Below are 25548 nucleotides of genomic sequence, written 5' to 3'. Positions count from 1 at the left end.
CTTAAACATGAGACTTGAACCAAAAATCTCTCTGAAGAAACAAAGCGTTTCCTGAGAGATAAAGGAAAAAGGGAAAAGAAGATGGAATCATAGAAATTTTCAAGGTCATAAAATTTAACTCCTGAACTAAAATTTCTCTCCTATTTCTGTCAGATATTTACCTGGCATTTGCTTGCACACCTTCCTTGACAGGGGGCTCACTACTTTTCAGGGCAGCTTAATTCATTCTTATGCAGCTTTGACTCTTAGAAAATTCTATTAGGGGCTGGGCGCGGTGGCTCACGCCTGTAATCCCAGCACTTTGGGAGGCTGTGGTGGGTGGACCACGAGGTCAGGAGTTCAAGACCAGCCTGGCCAAGATGTGTAACCCCATCTCTACTAAAACTACAAAAATTAGCCAGGCACAGTGGCAGGCACCTGTAATCCCAGCTACTCGGGAGGCTGAGGCAGGAGAATCGCTTGAACCTGGCTGGCAGAGGTTGCAGTGAGCCGAGATCGTGCCACTGCTCTCCAGCCTGGGCGACAGAGTGAGACTTCAAAAAAAAAAAAAAAAAAAAGAAAAAGAAGGAAAGAAGGAAGAATATTGTATTAGGTTGAACAGGAATCTGCCTCTCAGCCAGTGCTCTTGGTTCTACCTGCCAAACTGCTTTCTCAGTCACAGTATTTCTCCAAGAGGTGTTGCTCGTATGAGAATCACCTGGGGAGCTCATTAAAATGAAGATTCCTGAGCCTGATCCCATGCTGGTGAGGCAGAATCTCTGATGCAGGGCCCAGGAATCTGCATATCAATGCAGGAAGTCTAATCTCTAAGATCTGTAGGGGTTGTGGGCCCCCACAATGAATTGAAAAGGTGTCCACAAGCAGGGCAGGAATGTTAAAAGGGAAGACCAGGGATCCAGAGGACTAAGTTCTCCAACTTGTCAAACTCTACCAAGGATGGGGCTGATTAGGGAAGAAGCCACATAAAAGAGAAATAAACTACCAGGAAATCACAAATAACAGCTATCACTTACTAAGAACCCACCTGTGTAGACACAGTACAAAGGGTTTGGCATAATCCCTCTATGTGTGAGCACTACAATCATCCCCATTTAACAAGGAAACAGGTTTACAGAGCTGATGTGACTGGCCCAAGAAAACACATCTGGGATGATCTGTAGTCTTGTCTTGTCCCATATGCCTTAAGATACGCTGTTAATTTACATTGTTAGGGTGAGGAAGGCCACCTGGCGAGAAATGTGGCATTCTATCTTGCAGCTACCTGTTTAGCAACAAAAGGAAAAGCAGGGTTTTTGGGTTTTTGTTTTGTTTTGTTTTGTTTTAATGTGATTCAGTTTCCAAACTTAACTTTTTCCTTTGGCATCATGAGTTTCGGGTCCCAAGATTTTATTTTCCTTTTGCACTGGGAACCCCAGATCTAAACCTCCTAAGGTCCAGGCCTTTTCCTTTGTTCCAAATGAGCAGGTGCAAAGTTGTTTTCATTTGACATTGGGACCAGTTTTCACCCTCACATCCAAGAAGAGATCCTACCAGGTGGTCCTGAGGAGTATAACCAGTCCCCAGGGAAGCAGGGTACCTGGGGCTTCCACTTGGTGGTTCTCGTCCCAAAGAGCAGCGTAGACCCTTAAGAAGCAGTCTTGCTTGTCTAGGCTGTTCACCTCCCTTGGTCACTCTCACAGGCCCACCCCAAACATTTGCAGGGCCTGAGCAAGAGTATAAATAGAGGCCACATGTCACCTGTCTGAATTAAGGTAACACACTGTAAATAATACCTATCTTCCTATCTTGACAAATATTCTTTCATCATGGCCTGGAAGGGTCAAGTTCAAATTAAAATTTGAAGGCACTCCTCCCTAGAATGTGGCAAATGTAGGGAGAACTGGCCCCCAGCCCTGGCTCCTGGCACTGTCCCCTTCTCTTTCCAACCCTGACTCTGCCCCACAGCCTGAAGGCCTCACATGCACACATGTGAATATCGTAGCCTGCACATCCCAGCTTTGTCCACATGCCCTGCAAACAGCTGAATCTTGGCCCCCATCAGGCTGGGCTGAGTCATTTTTGGAAAGGTCTGTCTTGCCCTGCCTGCTTCAGCCATGGTCACTGTCTGGCTATCTCTGCCCTCTGAATCCATTTGCACCAACAGCTAATCATCGGGGCTGAGAGGGGAGAGGACTCAGGATGTTGCAAGTCCTCCAGCCACCTGCATCAGAATGCCACTCAGCCACTTGGGGCCTTGATCTCAACGTGGCACCAGGCCTGGCAGCGGGCACTGGGAGGCAGCCCCTCCCACAGCGAATGAAGCATGGGGAAAGGAATGCAGTCTTGAGCTCTTACTCTTGCCTGCAAATGAGAGACAGGGAGAATCATATACTTTAGGCAGGGAAGGAGGTGACCTAGATCATGAGATCATATCTACTTCACCATCCCACCTGAAATTTGCCTATTAAATCTTATAACCTTTAAATTAAAAAAATGTGATGATGCATATCACTTGGGGATGATATCAGCTATAATCCTACTGGTCAGTGATTATTAGAGTACAGTCTAGGGCCAGGTGCAGTGGCTCACGCCTGTAATCCCAGCACTTTAGGAGGCGGAGGCGGGCAGATGGCCTGAGGTCGGGAGTTCGAGACCAGCCTGACCAGCATGGAGAAACCCTGTCTCTACTAAAAATACAAAATTAGCTGGGCATGGTGGCGCATGCCTGTAATCCCAGCTACTCAGGAGGCTGAGGCAGGAGAATCGCTTGAACCCGGGAGGCAGAGTTTGCGGTGAGCCGAGATTGTGCCATTGCACTTCAGCCTGGGCAACAAGAGTGAAACTCCGTCTCAAAACTAAATAAGCAAATAAAAATAAGTAAATAAATAAAGTGTAGTCTAAGCCCAGCAGCATCAGCATCATCTGTTGTTAGATATGCAAATTCTTGGGCTGCAGTCTGACCTATTGAATCAGAGACTCTGGAGGTGGGGCCCAGGCATCGATGTTTAACAAGCCCTTCCAATGACTCTGACCACAGTGAACTCCAAGAACCACTGATACAGGCAATGCAGTTACTGATTGTTTCAGAGCAGAGCAGCAATTCCACGAGAGTCATGCTCATCATGTGCTCATTCAACACTGAGAGCCAAACACTGCATTGGGCCTTGGGGACTCACGATACAGTCTCTGGCCTCAAGTTGCTCATCGTCAAGCAGAGGAGCAGGCAAGTAAACAGATCACTACACTGGGATGTGATGAGCACTAACATCCACAGGTGGAGGGTGCTGTGGGTGGAGGAGTCTCAGATGACTTCGTAGAGGCAGCCCAGTGAAGTGTTCCTGGTGACAAAGTCTCTATCCTTGACCAAACTTTAGTCAGACTCCTCTGAGCCCTCTTCTTGACTAGGCCTTGACCTGGGCCCCCATCTTGTCTTTGGTCTGCCCAGCCCAGTCTTGGCAAAGAATCCGCTAAGTCATTCCTCATCCTTGAGATCTGATTAAATTCCTCATCCCCCACCCTTGATGTCTAAGCCTCTGACCTGCCTTTAGCAAAAATCTCATTAGGCCAGTTTAGCAAGAATCCCCCTACCCCAATGTCTCCTCTTAGTGATTTCCCATCCACTGAGCTCTTACTCTGCTCCTTGCCTGCACATCCCCTGCCATTTTTGTTGTACTGGGAGTTGAGTCCAATCTCTCTCACCTATTCCAACACCTCTATTGCAATAGCCCTGAGTAAAGTCTTCCTTACTATTTTATTTTAACAATAAATCTTTAACACTGGACAGGGAGCAGTGTGCTGAGGCCCAGAAGAAGGAAAGAACATAGCCCAGCTCAGGCAGGCTCTGGCTATGGCTCCCATGTGAAAGGCAGAGTGTGAGCGAGGTGGCTGAGGAACAACCGCAGTGGGATGGGGCTGGAGAAGTAAGCCAGAGCTTTGTGAGGTTCTCCAGGGACCTGGGCTTTCTCCTGAAGGCAGGAGAAGGTTTTAAGTAGAAGAGTGACATGATGAGGGTTTCATCCCAGAAAGATCCTTCTGTTAGCCTCAAAGTGAATAGATTGGGGAGCCCAAGCCTGGAGTCCTGAGAGACAGGGGAGGAGGCTGCTTTCCTCAGGGGAAAAGAGGTGGGAGGTAGGACTGGAGCAGGGAAGGTGGCTGGAGGGAAGTAAACATCTTTGAGATCAATTCAGAGAATGGGCCACACATAAGAACCACCTAAGGAATTTTTTATGGAAACACTTGTCTGGGCCCCTATCAGGACCCTGGAATCAGAAACTCGAGCAGCCGTTTAAAAAGCTTCCCTGGTCATTCAGCTTCAGCCAAGGCTGAGAGTCACTGAGGTCAAAGGTGAAGAGCCAGGGCTCGGTGACATTGTCAGATGAGGGCAAGAAGGGGAGAGGAAGGAAAGAACGTGTGTGTGGCAGCGGTGGGGTGGGGGGTGCCCCAGGAGTCTGTGTGTGTCATCAGGGAGGCTAGTCACTACATTTTCACAAGGTAAATCACGACCTTGACTGGAGAGGTCAAGGATAGAAAGCATCATCCCCTCCTTTTTAGATGCAAAAGATATACTGGGTTTTGAGGAGGTTAATGCTCACACGGATGAACGATTTGATTAAAGGGGCTTGGTGAACTCCTTCATTCATTCAAGCAATGTTTACTGAGCACCTACTATGTGCTGGGTGCTGTGCTAGGTGCTGGAGATACAGTGGTAAAGAAAATCAGACATACTCCCTGCCCTCATGGGGGTTCCAGTCTAGTGGGTAAGGCCAATTTTCTACAAGTATTGACTCTAATAATTGTAAAATTACAACCGTGCTAAGTGTAAGAAACAGAAAATACTTACAGAACATAATAAGGAATGTGGCCTAGTCTGGAGGTTCTGGAAGTCTTCCCTTAGACAGTGGCACCTGACTCAAGGTGTAAAGGCTGAATAAGAATTAGCCAGAAGGGTGGGAGCTAAAAGGGAGGAGGGTGCTACAAGCAGAGGCGTAGCATGCACAAAGAGCCTACGGAAGGAGAAGATGTGGCCTTCATCATGAAATGGACTCCTCCTAGGCAGGTAGGGTTCCCCAGCCCATGGGAGAAGGTAGAAGCACCAGACACCCCTTTCAGAAAGCCCACTTTGGAAGTGGTGCTAATAGGATGCCCAAGTTTCCCACAATGGGGAGATGGCCAGAGGCCTGCCTGGAGTTGTTCCCTGATGGCTTCCCTGCAGGCTGGTGGAAGAGGCCCAGGTGTGTGAGCCAAAACGACCTTGCAGCGAGGTCATTCAGCACATCCGCTGGGGGAAGTGCTTCCTGACAGCTGCTCTGAAGCGATTCTCCTTCAATTTTCATTTTATAGCTCAGTGTTCCCTCCTCAGCAGGACGCTGTATCTCTGAAGAAGTCAGGCTGACATTGCAGGCTGCAATTACCATGCCCTTCGCCTGCCTGAGATTTCCTGGTCATTTCCTACCTTTGGCACTGTTAAGATTTTTTGCATTTGTTCCATTGCACAGATATTTATCAAGCACCTGCTGTGTGCCCGGCACAGAGGTGGAGACTACAATGAGTAGGGATGGATATAAAAAAACAACTGGAATGGCCTACCACCTTTCAGGTGACCCTACACAACCAATCAACAAATGCGTGTAGAGTAGGAACTAGAAATTGAGATTTAAGTGCATCAACTAAAGCCTCAAAGTTTCCCACAACAGAACTAAATATTGTGACACATCTAGTTAAAACTGGTGCACAGAAGGTGGGGGTTAAGTGAGCTAAATCCTCATCAATCATACTAAGAAGTCAATAGATAATATCTAGCTGATAAATCAAGAAACAGAGGTAATAAAGCTTTGACAGGAACCACCAGAGTGTCATGATTAAGAACACTCCAGTGGCTGGAGTCAGACATTCTGGCTGAAATCCCATTTCTGTTGTTCACCAGCCATGTGACCTTGAACACATTACCTACTTCTCCTTAGTTTTCATATTTGTAAAATGGGCATAATAATGATACCTACCTCATAGAGCTATGGGGAGCACTTAAAGAAATGATGTACACAAAGGGATTGGCACATGACAAGTGCTCCATAAATATTAGCCAAGGCTAAAAGCAGAACCATGGAAAATCAGTGGTTTTGGGGAGGAGGATACGAAGGGTGCAGGGGGTGGAAGGCAGATGCTTTTTATTATAAGCTCTCTTCGTTATTTAATTATATAACCATAGGCATGTATCACACTGTCAAAAAAAAGAATTTGTAAAATATACATACAAATTGGGTGACTACTATAGAAAACAGGACATTGACTGAACTCTTCTGGCCTGAGCAGCTCTTTTCCCGCCCCATTCAAAGCTCCTCCCCCTTCCTTGCCCCATCTTCAGCCTCAGTTTCCCACCACCCCACTTTGCTTCCTTACTTTCCGTTTGTCTTGTCACCCACTCTTAACTGCCTTAAATAGGGCTTGGTGCCCTTGAGTCATTCAGTCCCTGGGCCCAGGAACCTGTTGCAATGCTATTATGAGTCCTAGGCCAAATATCAGGCACATGTCTGGGGTAGATGGTGTTGTATCTGGGCCTGCAGGCTGATGCATCTGCCACAGAGCAAGTGATTCCAGGGGTTCCTGGAAGCACCCACATCCCTCTCCAAGGCACCTTTGCCTCCTCAGACAAGGGAATGCTCACTGCACAAAGGTCCTGGGATTCAGATTAAGGGAACTAGGACTCCTGGACGCTGCTGCTGTCAGGCTGTGTGACTGTAGATAAGTCACTTCACTTTTCTGAGACTCAACTTCCTCCTTTGTAAATGAAAAAGTTGTTTGTCCTAAAAGACTTGAAGTCTAATCCTTGCTCCTTTTTCCTCAATCTCTGCCAGTCTAGGAACCTTTAGCTCTTGTCTTCTGGTCTTACAAATGGTGATGTGTGTACAACCCCATTATATAGAGACTCCTCCATCACTGATGAGACAGATGTACTCTCAATCCACCACTGTTTCCAGATCTGATGATTTTACCTACCCAGCACCCATCCATCCTTCCTCTGAATACAGGACTCTAATTTTCCTTTGACACTCATTCTGCTCTACTCTCAGAACTCGAAAACTTAGGTGAGAGTTCACTCCTTATTCTGGGGGTAAGCAAGTGACCCAGACCTAGCCAGTGAAACTCGGAATGAGAGTTTTAGTGAAGCTATTGAGAAAGAGAAATTTCCTCTGGCATTGCTAGCTGTTGGGATAATGTAAACCTAGAGCTGCTGGCAGGTGCCTGTCATCTGGAGAGAGTGGCCTGCCTGAAGGCAAAAATCATGAGTAAGAAGAAGAGTTGGGAGACAGAGACACAGAGAGAGAGAGAGAGAGACTGTGGTTTGATGACATCCTTTAAACTCCTGGAGCTCACTGCACTTGAAGTCCCTGGACTTTTCAATTAAGTAAGACGGCAAATTCCTGTCATCCTTTTTCTCTTTTTTACTGCCCAAATCTTTTTTGAGCTGGTTTTCTGTCACTTTCTGTCTTTGAACATTGTTTATATTCAAGAAAGTCTCTCCCATGTCCCTTTTTTTTCTTAGCAAACTCCTAAGCATCCTTTAGGATCCTCCCAAACATCACCACCTTTGTGAGCTTTTCCATGTGCCCTTTAGCAGAATTAGAAGTTCCTTTCTCTGGGCTTTCATAGCAGGCTGTAGTACATTCCTACAATAAAACCCTTATTGCATTATATCAAGTTTTTTTCCATACTTGTGTGTTTGGATCCCTGTGTTCGAGTGCTTGTTTGTCTTTGGATTCCCAGTGCCTAGATCAGGTGCTGGCACACAGTTCGTGTTTGATTAATGAGGGAATGAATGAATACATAACCCAGATCCTCCTGCTATGGCATTAGCCCTCTTTATGGTTGCTCAGAAGAAATAGAAACCAATTTGTTACTCTGCTCTATGTGGATTAGTCACACTTTAACTAACTACAGTGTGGTGTAATGTATTTACTGAGCTCAGTAAATGCTAAAAACAATTTCAATTTTAATGCTGAATTGTCAGTGCTTTTATACACTTACCCTCCCTTGCTATCCATCCCTTTTGTACTTACTCTGGAGGTCACTTGATGCAAGAGACTGGGAGTTAACTTCCACTCAGCTGCCTCTATGAATCTGTAGACCTTTCTCATCTTCACAATGAAGGGGCTGAATTGGATCAGTTGAAATGTCTAAGACCCACAGAGCTATGGCGACCACTCAGCCCTAGCTTGTTATTGCCATGCAGAAAAACAGGCCTAGTGTTGCCGATCTTGCAGTGTGTGTGTGTGTGCGTATGTGTGTGTGTGTGTGTGTGTGTGTGTGTGTGTAATTTTTATAGATCTTGCAATTTTTAAGAGAAACCAGGAGTGTGAATTTTTATATAAAATGCATGCTTTAAAAAATATTGTGTGGGCCTAGGCTGTGAAGAACCAGGCACTCTCCTACACTGCTTGTAGGAGTGCAAAAGGATAGCTTTACAATTAAAGATGTGTTTATCCCTTAATCCAGCAACTTCCACTTCTAGGAATCTCTCCTGAAGATTCACCTCCACACTACAGAACAAGCTGCACACAACATTATTCATTATGATGTTATTTTAATAGCCAAAGATTGAAAACAACTCCAAATGTCCATCCATAAGAGACTGAACCTGATTCATTCACACTGTGGAGTACTTGCAGCTGAAAAAGAGAATGGGAATGATCTTTCTGTATTTATATGAAGTGATCTCCAGGATCATTTATGTAATAAAAGCAAGATCCAGCCCCATATACAGAGAAGTGTTTTTCAGACGCAAATCCCCCAGCTGAGGATAAGACATTTGCAAAGCCCACAGCATTGGTTTTTCCCTAGGCAAGCTGTGCAGATGAGGGCATGGGCAGTGTAGCTCCCACTGAGTGTATGTGTATGTGTGTATATGAACATGCATTCAGTAGGTGGCAGGAACTTCCTACAAGGACAAGCAGCTCAGAGAGCCATTGGCAAACCCAATGTCCCACTAGGAAAACATCCTAGAGGAATCACACTAGTGTAACTTTGCAGAAAATGTTGGACCTGGATTCAAAGAGTAGTGGCTTCTAATACCAGATCTTCCCCAACAGCCAACAGGTCTTTTCTTTTTCCTCCCATCTAATGTAGTTGTTATTCATGTGTTCATTTCTACAATGCCTTTTCCACCACTAGACTGTGAGTCCTGGGTGAACATCTGTTTGCCCACCACCGAATCCCTAACATCTGTTACAATGCCTGGCTTGTGGTAGGTACTCAATAAATACCTGTTGAATGCATAAATGAGTCAATGAGGTGATGTTCATAAAGAACTTAGCATAGTATCTAAGCATGGTTAAATCTTCAATTAAAGCTAGTAGTTGTTTACTTAATGTTAGGATGATGCTGATTACTAGTTGTTTGACTTTAGACAAATGAAATCCCTGAGCCTTGGGGATATAGTTTGAATGTGTGTCTCCTCAAAATCTCATGTTGAAATATGGCCTCCAAGCTGGGCAAGGTGGCTCACGCTTGTAATCCCAGCACTTTGGGAGGCCAAGGCAGGCAGATCACGAGGTCAGGAGATCGAGACCATCTTGGCCAACATGGTGAAACCCCGTCTCTACTAAAAGTACAAAAAAATTAGCCGGGCGTGGTGGCGGGTGCCTGTAGTTCCAGCTACTCAGGAGGCTGAGGCAGGGGAATCACTTGAACCCGGGATGCAGAGATTGCAGTGAACGGAGACTGTGCCACTGCACTCCAGCCTGGTGACAGAGCGAGACTCTGTCTCGAAAAAGAAAAAGAAAAGAAAAAGAAAAATATGGCCGCCAATGCTGGAGGTGTGCCTAGTGGGGGCAGATCTCTCATGAATGGATTGGTGCCCTCCCCACGGTTATGAGTTCACAAGAGAGCTGGCTGTTTAAAGAGCCTGGCTCCTCCTTCCTCTCCCTCTTGCTCCCTCTCTTGCCAAGTGACACACCAGCTCCCCTTCCCTTCTACCACGTTTGAAAGCTTTCTGAGGCCTCACTAGGAATGAATGCCAGCACCATACTTCCTGTACAGCCTGCAGAACCCCGAGCCAAAGTAAATCTATTTTCTTCACAGATTACCCAGTCTCTGGTATTCTGTTATGGTAACATAAATGAACTAATACATGTGGTTTCCTCATTTGTATTATGGATACAATAATACCTATCTCCAGGTTTTGTTGCTTAATAAGCTAATAATATATACAGATCACACACTGTAAGGTTTCACACATAAAAAATACTTAATCAGTGGTAGAGAGTGATGTCACCAAAATGGTGGAGTAGAAGCAATCTGGCTTTACTCTCTCCCACTGAAAACCAAAATCAAATATCCAGCACCTAGATTATCACCAGCAACATCCCAGAACTCAAATGTGAGGATGAGAAATTCCCTGGGGCCACGGAGATATGAAAAAAACCCTGAGCAAATGGTAAGAGCAGACTCCTATATCTACAACACACCTCCCCCAGTAAGTGGGGGCTGTTACGAAAGAAAAATAGGGCCAGGTGTAGCGGCTCACACCTGTAATCCCAGCACTTTAGGAGTCTGAGGCAGGTGGATTGCTTGAGCCCGGGAGTTTGAGATGACCTGGACAACAAAGTGAGACCCTGTCTCTACAAAAAATCAAAACATTTGCTGGGCATGGTGGCATGCACCTGTAGCCCCAGCTACACAGGCTGAGACAGGGGGATCACTTGAGCCCAGGAGGTCAAGGCTGCAGTGAACCTTGTTCACACCACTGTACTGTCACATGTCATCATCCTGGTGACTGAGCAAAAAAAAGAAGAAAGAAAGAAAGAAAAATAGTATAAAATAAATAAACAAAAGAATCAGGCAAATCTCTTAATTGATGTTGAAATGACAGAAGCGTTGCCTGAAGAGCCTCTCTCTTGCACTTTCCCCTGTCTTCTAAGATAGGGTAGCTATCCATTCTTCAACAAGTGCTGGTTGAACAGATACTATGTGCTAGGCACCACACCAGCTGCTAAGAGCAGCATTAAAACAATGAGTAATCAATGGGTATGAGTTTCTTCTGTGGTGATAAAAATGTTCTAAAATTGATTATGTTGATGGTTGCATGCAGCAGTGAATATATTAAAAGACATTGACTCGTACACTTTAAATGAGTAAATTAATTGTATGACATATGGATTATATCTCAATTAAACTGTTAGTTTTTAAAAAAAGAAAGGAACAATAGACCCAAGTTAACCACATTCCATCTGTGTGATTTTGGGCAAGTCACCTGACATCTCTGCTTCAGTTTTCTCTTTTGAGAAGTAGGAATAATAAAAGAATTACTTCATAGGGTTTCAATGAGGATTAAAAGAGATGACATCTGTAAGGTGCTAGTTAGCACTTGGTATGTAATAAGAGGTCCATAAATGTTAGCTGACATCATCACCCTCATCTTTATTAGTATATAATGCTAAAATAGGAATATACGCAGTAGTATGAGAAAAAAAGAGGAAGGAGTTCTTAGTCAAACTGGATGGGAAAGTGAAGAAGTGACGGAAGAGGAGATGGCATTGAAGCTGACTAAGAATTCATCAGTACAAGAGGATGTGAAGGGTATTCCCGGAGGAGGGAACAGCATGAGCAAAGGAATGGGGGTGAGAAATAGCATTATTAAGGCAATGAGCGACTAGCAGTTTTGTATAAAGTGTAAGGCCAGCAACTCGGACTTTACTGTGAGGACAATAAACCTCCAGAGGGAAGCAACATGGCAAGTTGGCATCCCAGAATGGTCATTCCAGTGGGGAGGATGAATGTTAGGGAATGCAGGACAGAAATAGCAGAGGAGTTAGGAGTGAGAGACGCAACAATTCAAGCGAGAGATGATAATGGCTACAACTTGGACTTTGAGACAAGAGTATCAAGTATCAAGGCCAGGGCTCCTTTGGTCATAAGTGACAGAGTCACTCATAACTTCAGGGAAGGCATAAACTCCAAGGCAGGGGCTTCAGTCTAGTCGGGCATCCCAGAAACCACAACTGGAACTGGAAAACCAGGAGCCAAGGCGGTTCTCTTTCAGTTTTCTCTCTCAGCATCCCTGCCTCCCATACTTGGGCTGCACTGGCTTCTTTTGACTGAAGCACTTCCTCTGTTACTCCTGGTTTCTGCCTTCCCATATCTTCTTCAGTGTGGCCCAAGAGTAATCTCCACCCTTGTGCTACCTGAACTGCCACCTTCAGAGGCCACCACCAGCTGCCTTCTTCCCTCTGTGTCACTGGATTCCAACTTCTGAGACAGAATCTGAATGGCTCAGCTCATCCTTTTGAACTTGCCTTAGGACAGTTTAGGCAAGTCATAGGTCAAGGACCAGCCCACAGATGAGGGTGGAGGCTGTCTACAAAGTGGAAAACGGAGTCATTATAAGTAGCAGGTTTCTGCTCAGGGATTCATCTTACAGGCACCTGAAATATGTATCATATAATAGGCCTAGAGGGGAAGGGATACATTTAAAATTTATTAGGCAATAAAACCAGCATTATTAGGTAATTGTTTGAATGTGGGAGGGGAGTTGAACTGGAGACATGGATGACATCAGGGGTTGGCTTGGGTAACTGGGTGATCTCTTAGCTCCACTTTCCCCTGTGTTGGGACTGTTTTCAGGTTCTCAAGAAGCTTTTGCCTTGATTGAGTTAGGGTCTGCAGGAAACGAATGGCACTCTCACACTGGAACATTTGAAGAGAGTTTAACAGGAGGACAATGGGGCAGGATATGGTGTAACCATGAGGGACGGTGCAGTACCCTGGGGCCAGAAACAGCGTGTGCTATCCAGCCCCAGCCCTGAAGGGTGAGGAAAGGGGCAGCTATCGGAATCTAGAAAGGGAGGGCTGTTTCAAGAAGCCTGCGCGATGGGAGCCACGGACTTTAGTGGAGGACACAGACAGCCTGTGGCAAAGTTGCAGCAAGCGAATGGCGGGGGAAAGAAATGCTCTGACCTGGCTCTTCTCCCTCCCTCTGAAATCCCGCCCTGGCTCCTCAAGGGCTAAACCCAACAGGAAAACATAGAGCGAGGAAGCCCCACTGATGTAGTCTACATCCTCCCTAGGGTGGGGAGAAGGTGCAGAGGAGCCAAGAGGTCCAATACATGCCTCACAGTGGGGCTCACATCCAGCTCACAACAATCCGCTGGAAGAAGCCACTACTTTCTTGATAGCCTCTATACAAAAGCCACGGAATTGAACCTCGATTGTTCAGATTCCGTCCCTGGACCAATCACTGCAGCTGAAGCAGGGTGAGGAGGCGGGTTACTGCTCTGATTGGCTAAGTTCTAAGATGGAGAAGGGTGAATCTTCAAAGAAAATCAGTGTTGTTAACTAACCAGATAAAATGAACAAGTGTTCACTACTGCACATAATGGGGCTCCTTGAGAACTTTTGGGAGGAGTTTATCAATCCTGCTGGAGAGATGGGTGGGGGTGGGGGAAGAGACCAGAGTGCATCTGTGAAGAGGTGAACCCAGTCATAAGAGATAGAGACATCCCTCTTCAAGCTTCACCTTTTTATTTTATTTGTTTGTTTGTTTGTTTATTGCGACAGAGTCTCGCTCTGTCGCCCAGGTTGGAGTGCTGTGGCGCGATCTCAGTTCACCACAACCTGCACCTCCCAGGTTCAAGCGATTCTCCTGACTCAGCCTCCCAAGTAGCTGGGATTACAGGCGTGAGCCACTGCGCCCAGCCCAGCCCCACCTTTTTAAACAGGGATGAATCAATCATCTGTGGCTCCAGCACTCACCAGCAAGTTGTTAAACAAGTTCAGCCTTCTTGTCAAGAGTGTAGACCCCTCGTTGGCAGCAAAGACCACCAAGCCCTGCTTAATGAATTCATTCCTTGCAGTTAGACCTGGATGCGACTTCTCTGGACCCACTGAAGTTTAATGGAAGGTGCCACCTAGTGGAACAATAGAGGACTTACCGCTTGGACAAAAAGAAATCCTAGCAGGGTTTTAGAGCCCTGAGAGCCATGTTGGAGCAGTGGTTCTCTCAAACTTGGCCACAAATTGGAATCATGTAGGGATGGCTGAGTCTGACTCCCAGAGATTCTGATTTAATTGGTCTGGGGTGCAGGTTAAGCACCCAGAGCTTTTAATGGTCCACAGGTGATTCTAATGTGTAGCTAAGGTTCAGACTACCAGGTTATAGAGTATCCAGTCCTCTTTACAGAGGTGCCCACAGACTGGAGCCATTCTTCCAAGAGTCTCAAACTCCTAGGAAACCCCCTTTGGTCCTGTGCCCCACCACCTCTCTATCTGTGTTTTGTATACCTTTTTTTTTCTTTTGTACAAAAATGGAAAGTAATTAAACAGAAAGCACTCTCATTTACCAAGCTCTGATATTTTCATAGCAGTGCCAGGAGGAGAATGGCTCTCTATACACCTGATATTTGTATCTGACCCTACTGGCTAATGCTCTGTTTGAGATGGGTCCACCCAATGACATAGTATATTTATTCTTTGTTTGAGATTTGTGGCCCTCTCTGTTTGCTTGTTCAAAATGTATCCTACTTGAGGTACTTTCGATGTCTACTGTCTTGATTCAGTGGCCTTCCTTTATAGTTGACAGGATTGATTTAATTGGCATCTCATTGTGGAAATGACGAAGTAGGGTCTGGGAGAAAAACAGAAAGGGAGACAGGCAGTTCCCATCTAGAGGTCATTTCAAATAGGTGTTGGGGCTCAGAAAAGAACACCCCAAAATATGGCACTTTTGCATGCTGAGTGCTTTGAACTAAGGAGACTGACAGCCCTCAGAAATGAGCTTCAGAAGTAGAGGAATTAATGTCTTAGACTCATTCTCTGAAATCTATGTTAACCAGAGAGGAGAACCTCCTTTTGCAGGAGAGGAAACTAAAAGTCTCCAAGCCCAGGATACCACACACAGACAGACTTTTCACCTATTCTTTCAGCTATTCTTCTGAGGGTTGTTACCGGAGAGACTTTATCTGCATAATAAGACAACCTTTGTTCACAGTGCAGTTCTGCCCCCCACCTTTTCATAACTTGTCACCACCTCTGAGGAACTTTGTCCCAGGTTATTTTCTGTTCTCCAGGCCCATTCATCTCCCTTAAAAATCATTTACTCTTCTTCTAAAATTGCCTACACCCCCCACTTTATTCTCTCTTATGAAGAGGGTATTTAAGCTTCAACCATCTGGCCCTTCTTTGAGTTTCGTATTTTATGTGGCTCCCATGCAAATGGCACATTAATAAATGTGTAGGTCTTTTCTCCTGTTAGTTTGTCTATTGCCAGTTTATTTCAGAGACTTAAAGACTTAAACTTTCAGAAGGGGAAGGAGAAATTCCCTTCACCCCTACATAGGCATCCTGCAAACCCTTTCTTTGCATTCAAAATAGGAGTTGAAGTGCCACTAGATGCAGAAACTGCATTGAATCCCAAGTGGTGTTCCATGTCTGCCCCCACTTTTCCCATCCTACCTTGCAGGATTTAGTCACAGAATTTTGAAATTAAAAAAGACCTGAAAGAGCATCTGGTTCAACTGCTTTATTTAATACAACCATGTTCTGTGTTTATCTAGACAGCTCTCCTTCCTGCTACCATATACACTCACAAACCCACACATGATAAACCTGAGGCTCAGAGAATTTGAGTGACCTGTCTGAGATCACACAGGAAGCTAGAAGCAAAGTCTGGGCTGATTGAGGCTGACCAGGTGCAGGTAGAGAAATTTCAGCTCTAGGAACTTTTTTTCTCTTCCTCTGTATTAGAAGTTTGAGCCTTGTTAAATGACCAACCTGGTGGAGATAGAAATTTGGGTCATTGAGACTAGTGTTAATGAGCTTTCTGAATACAGATTTTAAAGAGGTTGGTGTAGGATTATTAATTAATTGACTGATTGACTCATTTATTTCCAAGACGTTTGTTGAGCACCTATTTTGGGGTAGGTACTGTGCTAAGTATTGGGGATATGCCAGGGAACAAAAACATACATGGCAAGTATGAAAGGAAAACAGACTTTGGGACCCCAAAACCACTAAGCCAAAGGGAAAAGTCAAGCTGGGAACTGCTTAGGGAAAACCTGTGTCCCATTCTACTCCCATACAGATAGCATTTCCCTGATGACATATGATGTGGAGAATCTTTTTTTTTTTTTTTCTGAGACGGAGTCTCACTCTGTCGCCCAGGCTGGAGTGCAGTGGTGTGATCTCGGCTCACTGCAATCTCCGCTTCCCAGGTTCAAGCAATTCTCCTGCCTCAGCCTCCCGAGCGGCTGGGATTACAGGTGCATGCCACCACATCTGGCTAATTTTTGTATTTTCAGTAGAGATGGGGTTTCACCATGTTGGTCAGGCTGGTCTCAAACTCCTGACCTCGTGATCCACCCGCCTTGGCCTCCCAAAGTGCTGAAATTACAGGTGTGAGCCACTGCACCCGGTGATGTGGAGTATCTTTTTAATGTGCTTGCTTGTATAAACCAAAAAGTATCTGAGACAAGTCTCAAGCAATTTAGGAAGTTTATTTTGCTAAGGTTAGGGATGTGCCCATGACACAGCCTCATGAAGTCCTGACATGTGGCCAAGGGAAATGCAAATTAAAACAGTGAGATATCACTACACACCTGTTAGAATGGCCAAAACCCATAACACTAACAGCACCAAGAGCTGGCAAGGATGTGGAACAATGGAAACTGTCATTCACTGCTGGTGGGAATGAAAAATGGTATAGTCACTTTAGAAGCCAGTTTTCCAGTTTCTTGAAAAACTAGAAAAACCCTTACCATATGATCCAGTAATTGAGTTCCTTAGTATTTACCCAAAGGAGTCAAAAATGTATGTCTATACAAAAACCTGCACATGGGTGTTTGTAGCAGCTATGTTCATAATTGCCAAAACTTGGAAAAACCAATATGTCCCTCAGTAGGTGAATGGACAAACTGTGTTACATCCAGGCAATGGAATATCATTCAGCACTAAAAAGAAATGAGCTATCAAGCCACAAAAGGACACACAGAAGGACCTTAAATGCATATTGCTAAGTGAGAGAGAGGCCACTCTGAAAAGGCTACTCCATACTGTGTAATTCCAACTGTATGCCGTTCTGGAAAAGGCAAAACTATGCAGACAGTAAAAAAAAATCAGTGGTTGCTGGGTTAGGGGTAGGAAGGATGAATAAATGGACACAGAGGATTTTTAGGGCAGTAAAACTGAGGCAGGAGAATAAGGCCTGGAGGCAGGGAACCTAAGGACTTCCTAGAACTAAATCAAACTGAAAAACCCTGACTTTCTAAGACCAAGTAAATAACTTTGTAACTACTTCTGCTATGACAGGAAACATCCTCTTTATTTGCATAGGACGTACACCAAGTAAATAACTTCGTAACTCCACTTCAGTTTCTTCATTTACATAGGGTATACACCAAGTAACCAATGGGAAACCTCTAAAGGGTATTTAAACCCCAGAAAACTCTGTAACCAAGCCCTTGGGCTGCTTGCTCAGGCCCCCTCCCACCCTGTGGAGTGTGCTTTTGTTTTAAACAAATCTCTGCTTTTCTTGCTTCATTCTTTCCTTGCTTTGTGCGTTTTATCCAATTCTTTGTTCAAAACACCAAAAACCTGGATACTCTCCACCAGTAACAAAACTACTCTGTATGATACTATAATAGTGGATTTGTCATTATACATTTGTCCAAACCCATAGGAGGTGTAATACCAAGAGTGAACCCTAATGTAAACTATGGATTTTGAGTGACGATAATGTTAATGCAAGTTCATCAATTGTAATACATATAATACTCTGGTGGGGGATGCTGATAATTCAGGAAGCTATGCATGTGTTGGGACTGGAGTATACAGGAAATTTCTATACCTTCTACTCAATTTGGCAATGAATCTAAAACTGCTCTAAAAAGTAAAGCCTACTAAAAACAAACAATACCAAAACCAAACACAGTCTGTCTCTGTCCTCACGGGACTTACAGTCCGGTGCGGGAGACAGATATCAAGCAATGACCCAGTAAATGTAAACATTGTGACTGTTAAAGAAAGGCATTGCTAAGAATTCCCATAGCTGGGGAGCTTACTCTGTTTAGGGAGGTCCGTCAGGCTTCTCTGAGAATGTATCATTTGAGCTTGGAAGAAGCAAGAAGGCTTTAAATTTTCAGGAGACACAGAAGTCCAACACTTGTAGCATTCTGGGTTTTGCTTGCAGTCAAGCAGACCTCTCTCGTGTCAACCTGGAAATTATATCATTATAGAGTCATAATTATTCTCATTTTTCAGATGAGGAAATTGAGTAGCTAAGGGACTTGGCCAAGGTGAAAGAGAGTTAGACTGACATGCAGACCTGTTGGTCTGCAGATCTCTTGACTTGCCGACCCATTCTACTTTTACATCTTCTCAGCTCAGGGCTGGTCCAGACCAGCCTGAGGGTATAGTTCTTGACAAATGGGGTCAGTAACAAGGGACCCTAAAAAAGCCAAGGTGAGGACATCTAGTAGGAACGCTTTTCATATCCTCATCAGGGAGACTGAAGGCCTGTGCCTGTCACCTCTCCTCTGGTTGACCCTTCTTGCTAAGTATATTCTAGGGGGATACTGAAAGACCTGCTTGTTACTGATGACAAGATGAGAAACTGAAGAGTGAGCAAGAGAATACGCAGCTCATTTAAAAAACAAAACAAAAAAAGTAAAGATGGGAATATGTGGAAAGAAAGGAGCTTCTCATTCATCAAATGTATGTTTTAAGCCCTTTCTGTGTGTCAGGCACAAATGTTCCAGGATGGAGGAATACAGCAGGCGATGAGCAGACAGGGCCCTTGCCCCATGCAGCTGATATCCTATTTGGGAAAGCCCAATAATAAACAAGTAAATAAACACATAAATGAGACTACGGCAAAGAGGGATATGTACACACTGTGAAGAAAACATGGCAGGATGTAAAGCATGGGAGAGAGTGCCCGGGTAATTAAGGAAGTCTCTGTAAAGAGGTGATATGTAGGCTGGGACCTGAAGGATGAGAGGGAGCCAACAGTGGAGGAAGATCTGGGGAAACAGCTGGCAGAGACAAGAGCTAATGCAAAGGTCTTGGGGCTGGCATGGGCAGAGGGCCTTCAAAGACCAGGAAGAAGGCCAGTGTGGCTGCTTTGGAGCAAATAAGGAGAGTAACAGGAGATGAGAGCAGAGAGGCACAGGCCAGAGCAGGAGATTTTGCCTGACAGCTGAAATTCTGTTCATCCCTCTCAATGTTCCTGTGTTGTCGGGCTTTTATTTCACCCAGCTACTAGTGCTTACATTTGACCAGAGTCTGCGCGGTAAGCCCTTTATGCATATTATCTTATTTAATGCCCACAATAGGCCTAGAGGGCTCAGTCTGAAAGTAACATTTTTTGTTCAATTTCAGTCAATGACCAGATCAGTTCTCCCAGGAAACCAGCCAGAGCTAATAGACTGCCCATGTCTCAAATGGTATTGTCTCAGTGAGTGGAATAAAGCCCCAGAAGCCCACCCCCTGCCTGGCGCATCCCATATTGTAAAAAGTGATCAAAGAGTCCCTGGATTAAAGCTGGGTTCTTGGGCTAGAGTCCCCATTGGGGCCAGACTGGGCTGGCATGCAGCTTTGATCAACAAGTGACATGAGAAAAAGCTCAAATCCAATTTTGTGCAGAATCTTCTAAGGAGCTAGAAGAGGGGATGGGAAGGAGAGAGATGCTGAGTATCTTCCCTCCTGTACTTGATCTTCACTGCTGTGCAGTACTTCACTCAACAGGGGCTTATTGAGCACCTACCGTGTGCCAGACCCGGGAAAGGCCACAGCTTAGTTTGTGTGGCTGGGTGAGAACATGAGTTGAAATCCACACACCTTGGCTCTGTTCTAGCTGCTTTAGCACAAGGAGAGGGGGGATCCTTTTTGTAAGTTCTTCTGCCTGGAAGGAGCACCAATTTTCTGATTCACAATGAAGGGAAATACAATTGTGCATGGCTTAGCGATGGGGATACATTCTGTGAAATGTGTCAATAGGTGATTTCTCATAGAAAACATCATAAAGCATACTTGTACAAACTTCGATAGGATAGCCTAATACACACCTAGGCGATACAGTATAGCCTATTGCTCCTAGGCTACAAACCTGTACAGCATGTTTCTGTACTGAATACTGTAGGCAATTGTAACACAATGGTATTTGTGTATTTAAGCATATCTAAACATAGAAAAGGTATAGTAAAAATAGAGTATTATAGTCTTATGGGAACACCATTGTGTATATACAGTTCATTGTTGACTGAAATGTTGTTGGACAGTACGTGACTTTATGTGCTGACAGAGGCAGGGGACACCATAGAAGGCAAATAAATACAAAGTTCCTGTCTGTTTGGAACTCACATTCTAGACAGGGAGACCAAAAATGATACCTGCTTTGAAGAAAAATCAAGCAAATGGAGATGGTGGTGGTGCTAGTTGATATCTTAGATCAGCTGGTCGGGGAAGCTCTCTCTGAGGCAGGACCCCTGATCTGGTTCTTGAGAGAAGGCGGAGAGAGAACCATGCAAAGGTGTAGAGGAAGAGATTTCTAGACAAGGGCACAGTAAATTTGCAAAGGCCCTGAGGGAATCATCAGTTTGGTATATATTTGAGGAATATAGCAAGACCATTGTAACTAGAAGAGAAGGAAAGAAGGCAAAAATTAGAAGTTGGGTCAAATAATGTAAGGCTTTATGGGCTGTGGTAAGGATTCTCATAGATTGTAGGTTGTTTTCTGTTTATTTGTTTTGAGAGACTTGGTCTTGCTTTGTTACCCAGGCTGGAGTGCAATTCTGTGATCATAGCTCACTGCAGCCTGAACTCCTGGGCTCAATCCTCTCACCTCAGCCTCCAGAGTAGACAGAACTACAGACACATGCCACCATGCCTGGCTTCATAGACATATTCTAACATGAAGAGAAGCCACAGGCAAGTCCCAGCAGCAGAGTTAGCCTTGTGTTTGTAAAAAGAACATTCTAGCTGCTCTGTTACCAGCACTGTGCTCAGTGCTATAGCAGCATATAAAAGTTCTTTGCAACATTATCTAATTACCTAAATACTGTGTATCCACTGCAGTATAAAAGACATAGGGCTATTCATAGCAACATTATTCACAGTAGCCAAAAGGTAGAAACAACCCAAATATCCATCTACGGATGAATGAATAAACAAAATGTGGCATACATACAATGGAATAGTATTCAATCTTGAAAAAAGGAATGGAATTTGGCTGAATGTAGTGGCTCACACCTGTAATACCAGCACTTTGGGAGGCCAAGGTGAGAGGATCATTTGATGCCAGGAGTTTGAGGCCAGCCTGGGCAACATAGCTAGACCTGGTCTCCACAAAAGATTTTTTAAAAATCAGCTGGGTGTGGTGGCATGGGCCAGTAGTTCAAGCTACTTAGGAGGCTGTGGTGGGAGGGTGGCTTGAGCCCAGGAGTTTGAGGCTGCAACCAGCTATGATCTTATGACTGCACCAGTGACTGCACCACTGCACACCTGCCTGGGCAACAGAATAAGACGCTGTGTCAAAAAAAAAAAAAAAAAAAAAAGGAATGAAACTCAGATACATGTTACAACACAGGTGAATCTGAAAAATATTATGAGTGAAATAAACCCAAAACAAAAGAACTAATATGATATGATTCCACTTACATGAGATACCTAGAACAGTCAAATTCAAAAAGGATAAAGTAGAATGGTGGGTGGTTCCCAGCAGTTGTGGGGAGAGGATAATAGGGAGTTAGTGTTTAATGGGTACAGAGTTTCAGTTGGGTTGATGACCAGTTCTGGAGATAGATAGCCATGATAGCTGCACAACAATGTGCATTTACATAATGCCGCTGAATTGTACACTTTAAAATAGTTCAAATGATCAGTTTTATGATGTTTATCACAAAAAAAAAACTGTTTTAAAAAAGACACAGAGTTAGCAGCTAGAAATAGAAAAATGGCCATTCTAGTCAGAGGTAACAACAGGTGCAAAGGTCCTGAGGCAGGACTGTGCCTGCCTGAGGCATGCTCTGAGGAACAGCAAGGAGGCCAATGTCACTGGGACACAATAAGGACAGGAAGGAGTGAGGGCTGATTGTATATGGGATGTAGGATCCTGTACTTTTTTAGGAACCTAATGAGAGGTGGGAAGCCACTGTAGGGATTTGAGCAGAGGAGCGATACAATCTAACCTTGGATAAAACAAGATCATTCTGGCTGCCACATTTATTTATTTATTTATTTATTTATTTATTTATTTATTTATTTATTTTTTGAGATAGAGTCTCGCTCTGTCGCCAGGCTGGAGTGCAGTGGCACGATCTCGGCTGACTGCAACCTCTGCTTCCTGGGTTCAAGCGATTCTCCTGCCTCAGCCTCCCAAGTAGCTGGGATTACAGGTGCCTGCCACCACACCCAGCTAATTTTTGTATTTTCAGTAGAGACAGGGTTTCACCATGTTGGCCAGGATGGTCTCCATCTCTTGACCTCGTGATCTGCCTGACTTGGCCTCCCAAAGTGCTGGGATTACATGCATTTTTAAATCTGAGTTTCATTTGCCAATGGGTATAAGAAAAGCACGTACCTCACAGGGTAACTGTGAGCATTTAAAGAGGTAATGCATCTCAAGGGCTTAACATGGTGCCTGACATAGAGTAAGCACTCAATAAAAGGTATTATTGTGATGGAAATCCAAAGAAAGACAACAGTTCCCTGAGGAGGAGTTTTAGAAGGCTTCGTGGAGGAGGTGGCAGTTCAACTAGACACGGAAGGATGACCAAGATTTCCACTGACCTAGAGAAGGGGGTTTTATGGGTAGAAGGAGCTGCGTGGTCAACAGCACAAGAAGGAAAACACAAAGCCTGCAACAGGCTGAGCGAAGTTCAGGGCAGGGCAGAGCAGGGCAGGAGACAGAACGTTTGATCAGCCCTAGCAGGTCATAGGAGAGGAGTGTGACGGACTCTAGAGCAGAGGTGATGGAAGCCTTGAAGGTTTTGCTAAAGAAATCAAGAACTGAGCTGTGATGTCAGAAAACTGAATCCCCATTGCTCAGCCTGGAACTGGAAGAACTGGGAGGCAAGATTTGTCACAACGCTGGTCAAGGACTAGGTGCGCCTAGGCATGAGGGTCAGCCGCTGAGCTACAGAAGCAGAGAATCAAGAGGACGAATGTGGGGATGGCAGAGAGTAAGGCAGCCAAGGGGGTGCTCCGTTCCACTGCATCAGGGAGGAGGCAGCTAAGTGACCAGCGTCGAACGCCCCGAGGAGGAGCCGCTGGCTGGCATCACCGTCGGAGTCCAGCTCCGCGGCCCTCCGCATCGCCCAGAAGCCCGACTCCTCTGTCAAAGCCCTCGCCACAGTTACAGACACATTGCCTGGTCTAGTGAAATTACGTGTTTCGTGTTTCAGCTCCCAGACCTCAGGGCTCAGGTCTGTTTTCATTTCATCTCAGAGCCTGGCACAGTGTTTGGCACATAGTGGCGCTCGCCAACAGTTTGCTGAGAGCTTTCCGGGAAGGGCTCAGTGCGCTTAGGGTCCAAAAGCACGCGTGAGAATGCAGGACATTCTAACTCCAAGGGGGTTGGACTTGCGTGAGGAAAAGTGCCGCAGAGAGGCTACTGTCACCTACCCGCCGGTTTGCAGGATCTACAGACGGGCGGCGGGCGGGCACAGCTCCCCACAGTTTGCAGAGGGCGTTCACACCTAACGCCAGGGGCCTCCTAGAGGAAGAAAACCAGGGCCCGCCCGCGGAACGGTGAGCGTGGAGCACGGCTGTGGCCCCGTTTCATGGCCGGGAACACCGAGTCGCCGGGGTCAAAGTAGGTCCGCAGGTCCTGAGGGCCGAGCCTAGGTGGTCTGGAAGTGACAGCCCCGGGGGCTGCAGGCGCAGAACGCCCGGCGGGGCCCCAGCACTATTTGCATATCCCCAGGGAGGCAGCAAACGTTCGGCTGCAGTCCCGGGAAGAGGTTGCCGGGCGGGGCGGCAGGGTACCCGGGCGCGCGGACATGCACCCCACCCAGCGGGGCCCAGCCCGCACCAGTTAGCGCCCAACTCGCCAACTCCGGGACTTTCGCAAAGCTCCAGAGGGCGGGGGAGCCGCCGAGGAGCGGGACGCACCATCGCGGCTCGAGAGGGGGGAAGCGCTCCGGCCCGGCACCCTGCCGCGCCCAGGCGGGCCGAGACGCTCCGCGAGAGGGCCGAGCCGGCGGAGCAGAGACTCGGCTGTCGACGCGGGGTCGGGCGGCGCGGAGGGGACGCCTCGGCGGGGCCTGGGGTCGGCGGGGGCGGTGGCGACGACCCCCCCGTGCCTGCGGCGTGGTGGCGGCGCCCGGCTCCCCGGCCGGCGAGCGGCGGAAGTGCCGCGGAGTTGGAGCGGGGCCGGCGCCGCGGCCGCTTCTGCTCGCTGAGGTGCTGCCGCCGCCGGGCGGACGGGCGGACGCGCGGAGCTGGGGGCGGCGCGGCGGGGCCGGCGGGGCGCGGCGGGGCTGACCGGCCCCGATGAGGCGGAAGGAGAAGCGGCTCCTGCAGGCGGTGGCGCTGGTGCTGGCGGCCCTGGTCCTCCTTCCCAACGTGGGGCTTTGGGCGCTGTACCGCGAGCGGCAGCCCGACGGCACCCCTGGGGGATCGGGGGCGGCAGTGGCGCCGGCGGCGGGACAGGTGAGTCTCCCTGTTGCTACAGGCCGGGAACACCCCCTTCCCGAATTCACGTTTAGCATGTGGTTCCTTCCTCCACCTTCTGCTGTCTGCCTCCTCAGAGTCAGCTCCGAGACTCTTCAGCTCTTCCCATTTTCCGGATGGGAAAGCTGAGTCCTGTCAGGACTTGTCCAGGGTCCCACGCCAGTCAGAGACTGAGTCCGAACTAGAACTCAGGACGCTATTTCTCACCACATGTTACCACCTTCCTTTCTGTCCCCGTCTAGTATTCCTTGACGTCTTCCAGCGGATCTCTTTTGAAGGATCCTATCTGCATCCCTGTATCCCAGAATGACTCCTGCCTTGTGCCAATAGGAATGAAGATTCTGGTTCTTCTATTTGGTGTCCAGGTCCTCTCTGCTCCCCTCCTCCCACCTCCCCCCCCCCTCCCCCCACAACCCCTACCTGCTGATCCCAGTGTTCTTTGCTCAGGTCAGCCCTTTTCCTGATTTCTCATCTGCCCAACGAGACACCCAGGCCTTCCTCTTCTCCCCATTTATTCAACACCCCCACCCCCCAACTCTAGCCTTTTCCTTTCTCAGATCCTGTGGATTCCTTGCAGAATGTAAAGATCATGCTCCGCTTAATGCTTCAAGCCCCTGGGGGTGGAGAAGGGGGTAAGCTCCTGGTCCTTGAAGGACCTGCTGCCTTTGACCTTATGGGAGTCCAGAGGTGGGGCTCTGGTGGGGGGACCCCCAAAATGTCCCAGAGGCTATTGGTGCCCAGTGTCCTGAGGATGGAACACCAGAAGCCTTCCCTATCTCTTCTGAACTTGTCTAGTCTGGTTAGTTTGTAGTGTTTATTGCAGCCAAAACTGGGATCGGAATGGTTTCTGCCTCCTTTGAACTTACCCATGTATGTTTGTGTGTGTGTGTGCGTGCACGCATTTAGACTAGCAGC

At 46.5% G+C, this 25548-nt stretch overlaps 1 protein-coding gene and 1 long non-coding RNA gene across 4 annotated transcripts in view; one reads left to right on the top strand and one right to left on the bottom strand.

Moving 5' to 3' along the window:
- Positions 1-13313: 13313 nt before the first annotated feature.
- LOC134737101 (uncharacterized) lies at positions 13314-24029 on the bottom strand. The gene is made up of 3 exons (XR_010121675.1): positions 23584-24029; positions 18024-18176; positions 13314-13877 (listed from the first exon to the last, which is right to left on the bottom strand). It is a non-coding gene; the product is annotated as an uncharacterized lncRNA (long non-coding RNA).
- Positions 24030-24319: 290 nt separating this feature from the next.
- GALNT10 (polypeptide N-acetylgalactosaminyltransferase 10) overlaps positions 24320-25548 on the top strand; it is a 232165-nt gene continuing 230936 nt past the window's right edge. The window contains exon 1 of one of the 3 annotated variants that reach the window (XM_055285522.2): positions 24320-24612. In XM_055285522.2, the coding sequence (XP_055141497.1) occupies positions 24454-24612 (159 nt within the window). In that variant the 5' untranslated portion in view covers positions 24320-24453. The remainder of the gene's footprint in view (positions 24613-25548) is intronic. The other 2 variants (XM_055285523.2, XM_055285525.2) reach the window with 2 other exon arrangements.

This window comes from Symphalangus syndactylus, chromosome 7, assembly GCF_028878055.3.
Source record: "Symphalangus syndactylus isolate Jambi chromosome 7, NHGRI_mSymSyn1-v2.1_pri, whole genome shotgun sequence".
NCBI classification, from domain to species: Eukaryota; Metazoa; Chordata; class Mammalia; order Primates; family Hylobatidae; genus Symphalangus; species Symphalangus syndactylus.
Note: the sequence above shows the minus strand (reverse complement) of the source record. Positions and strands in the feature narration are given on the sequence as shown.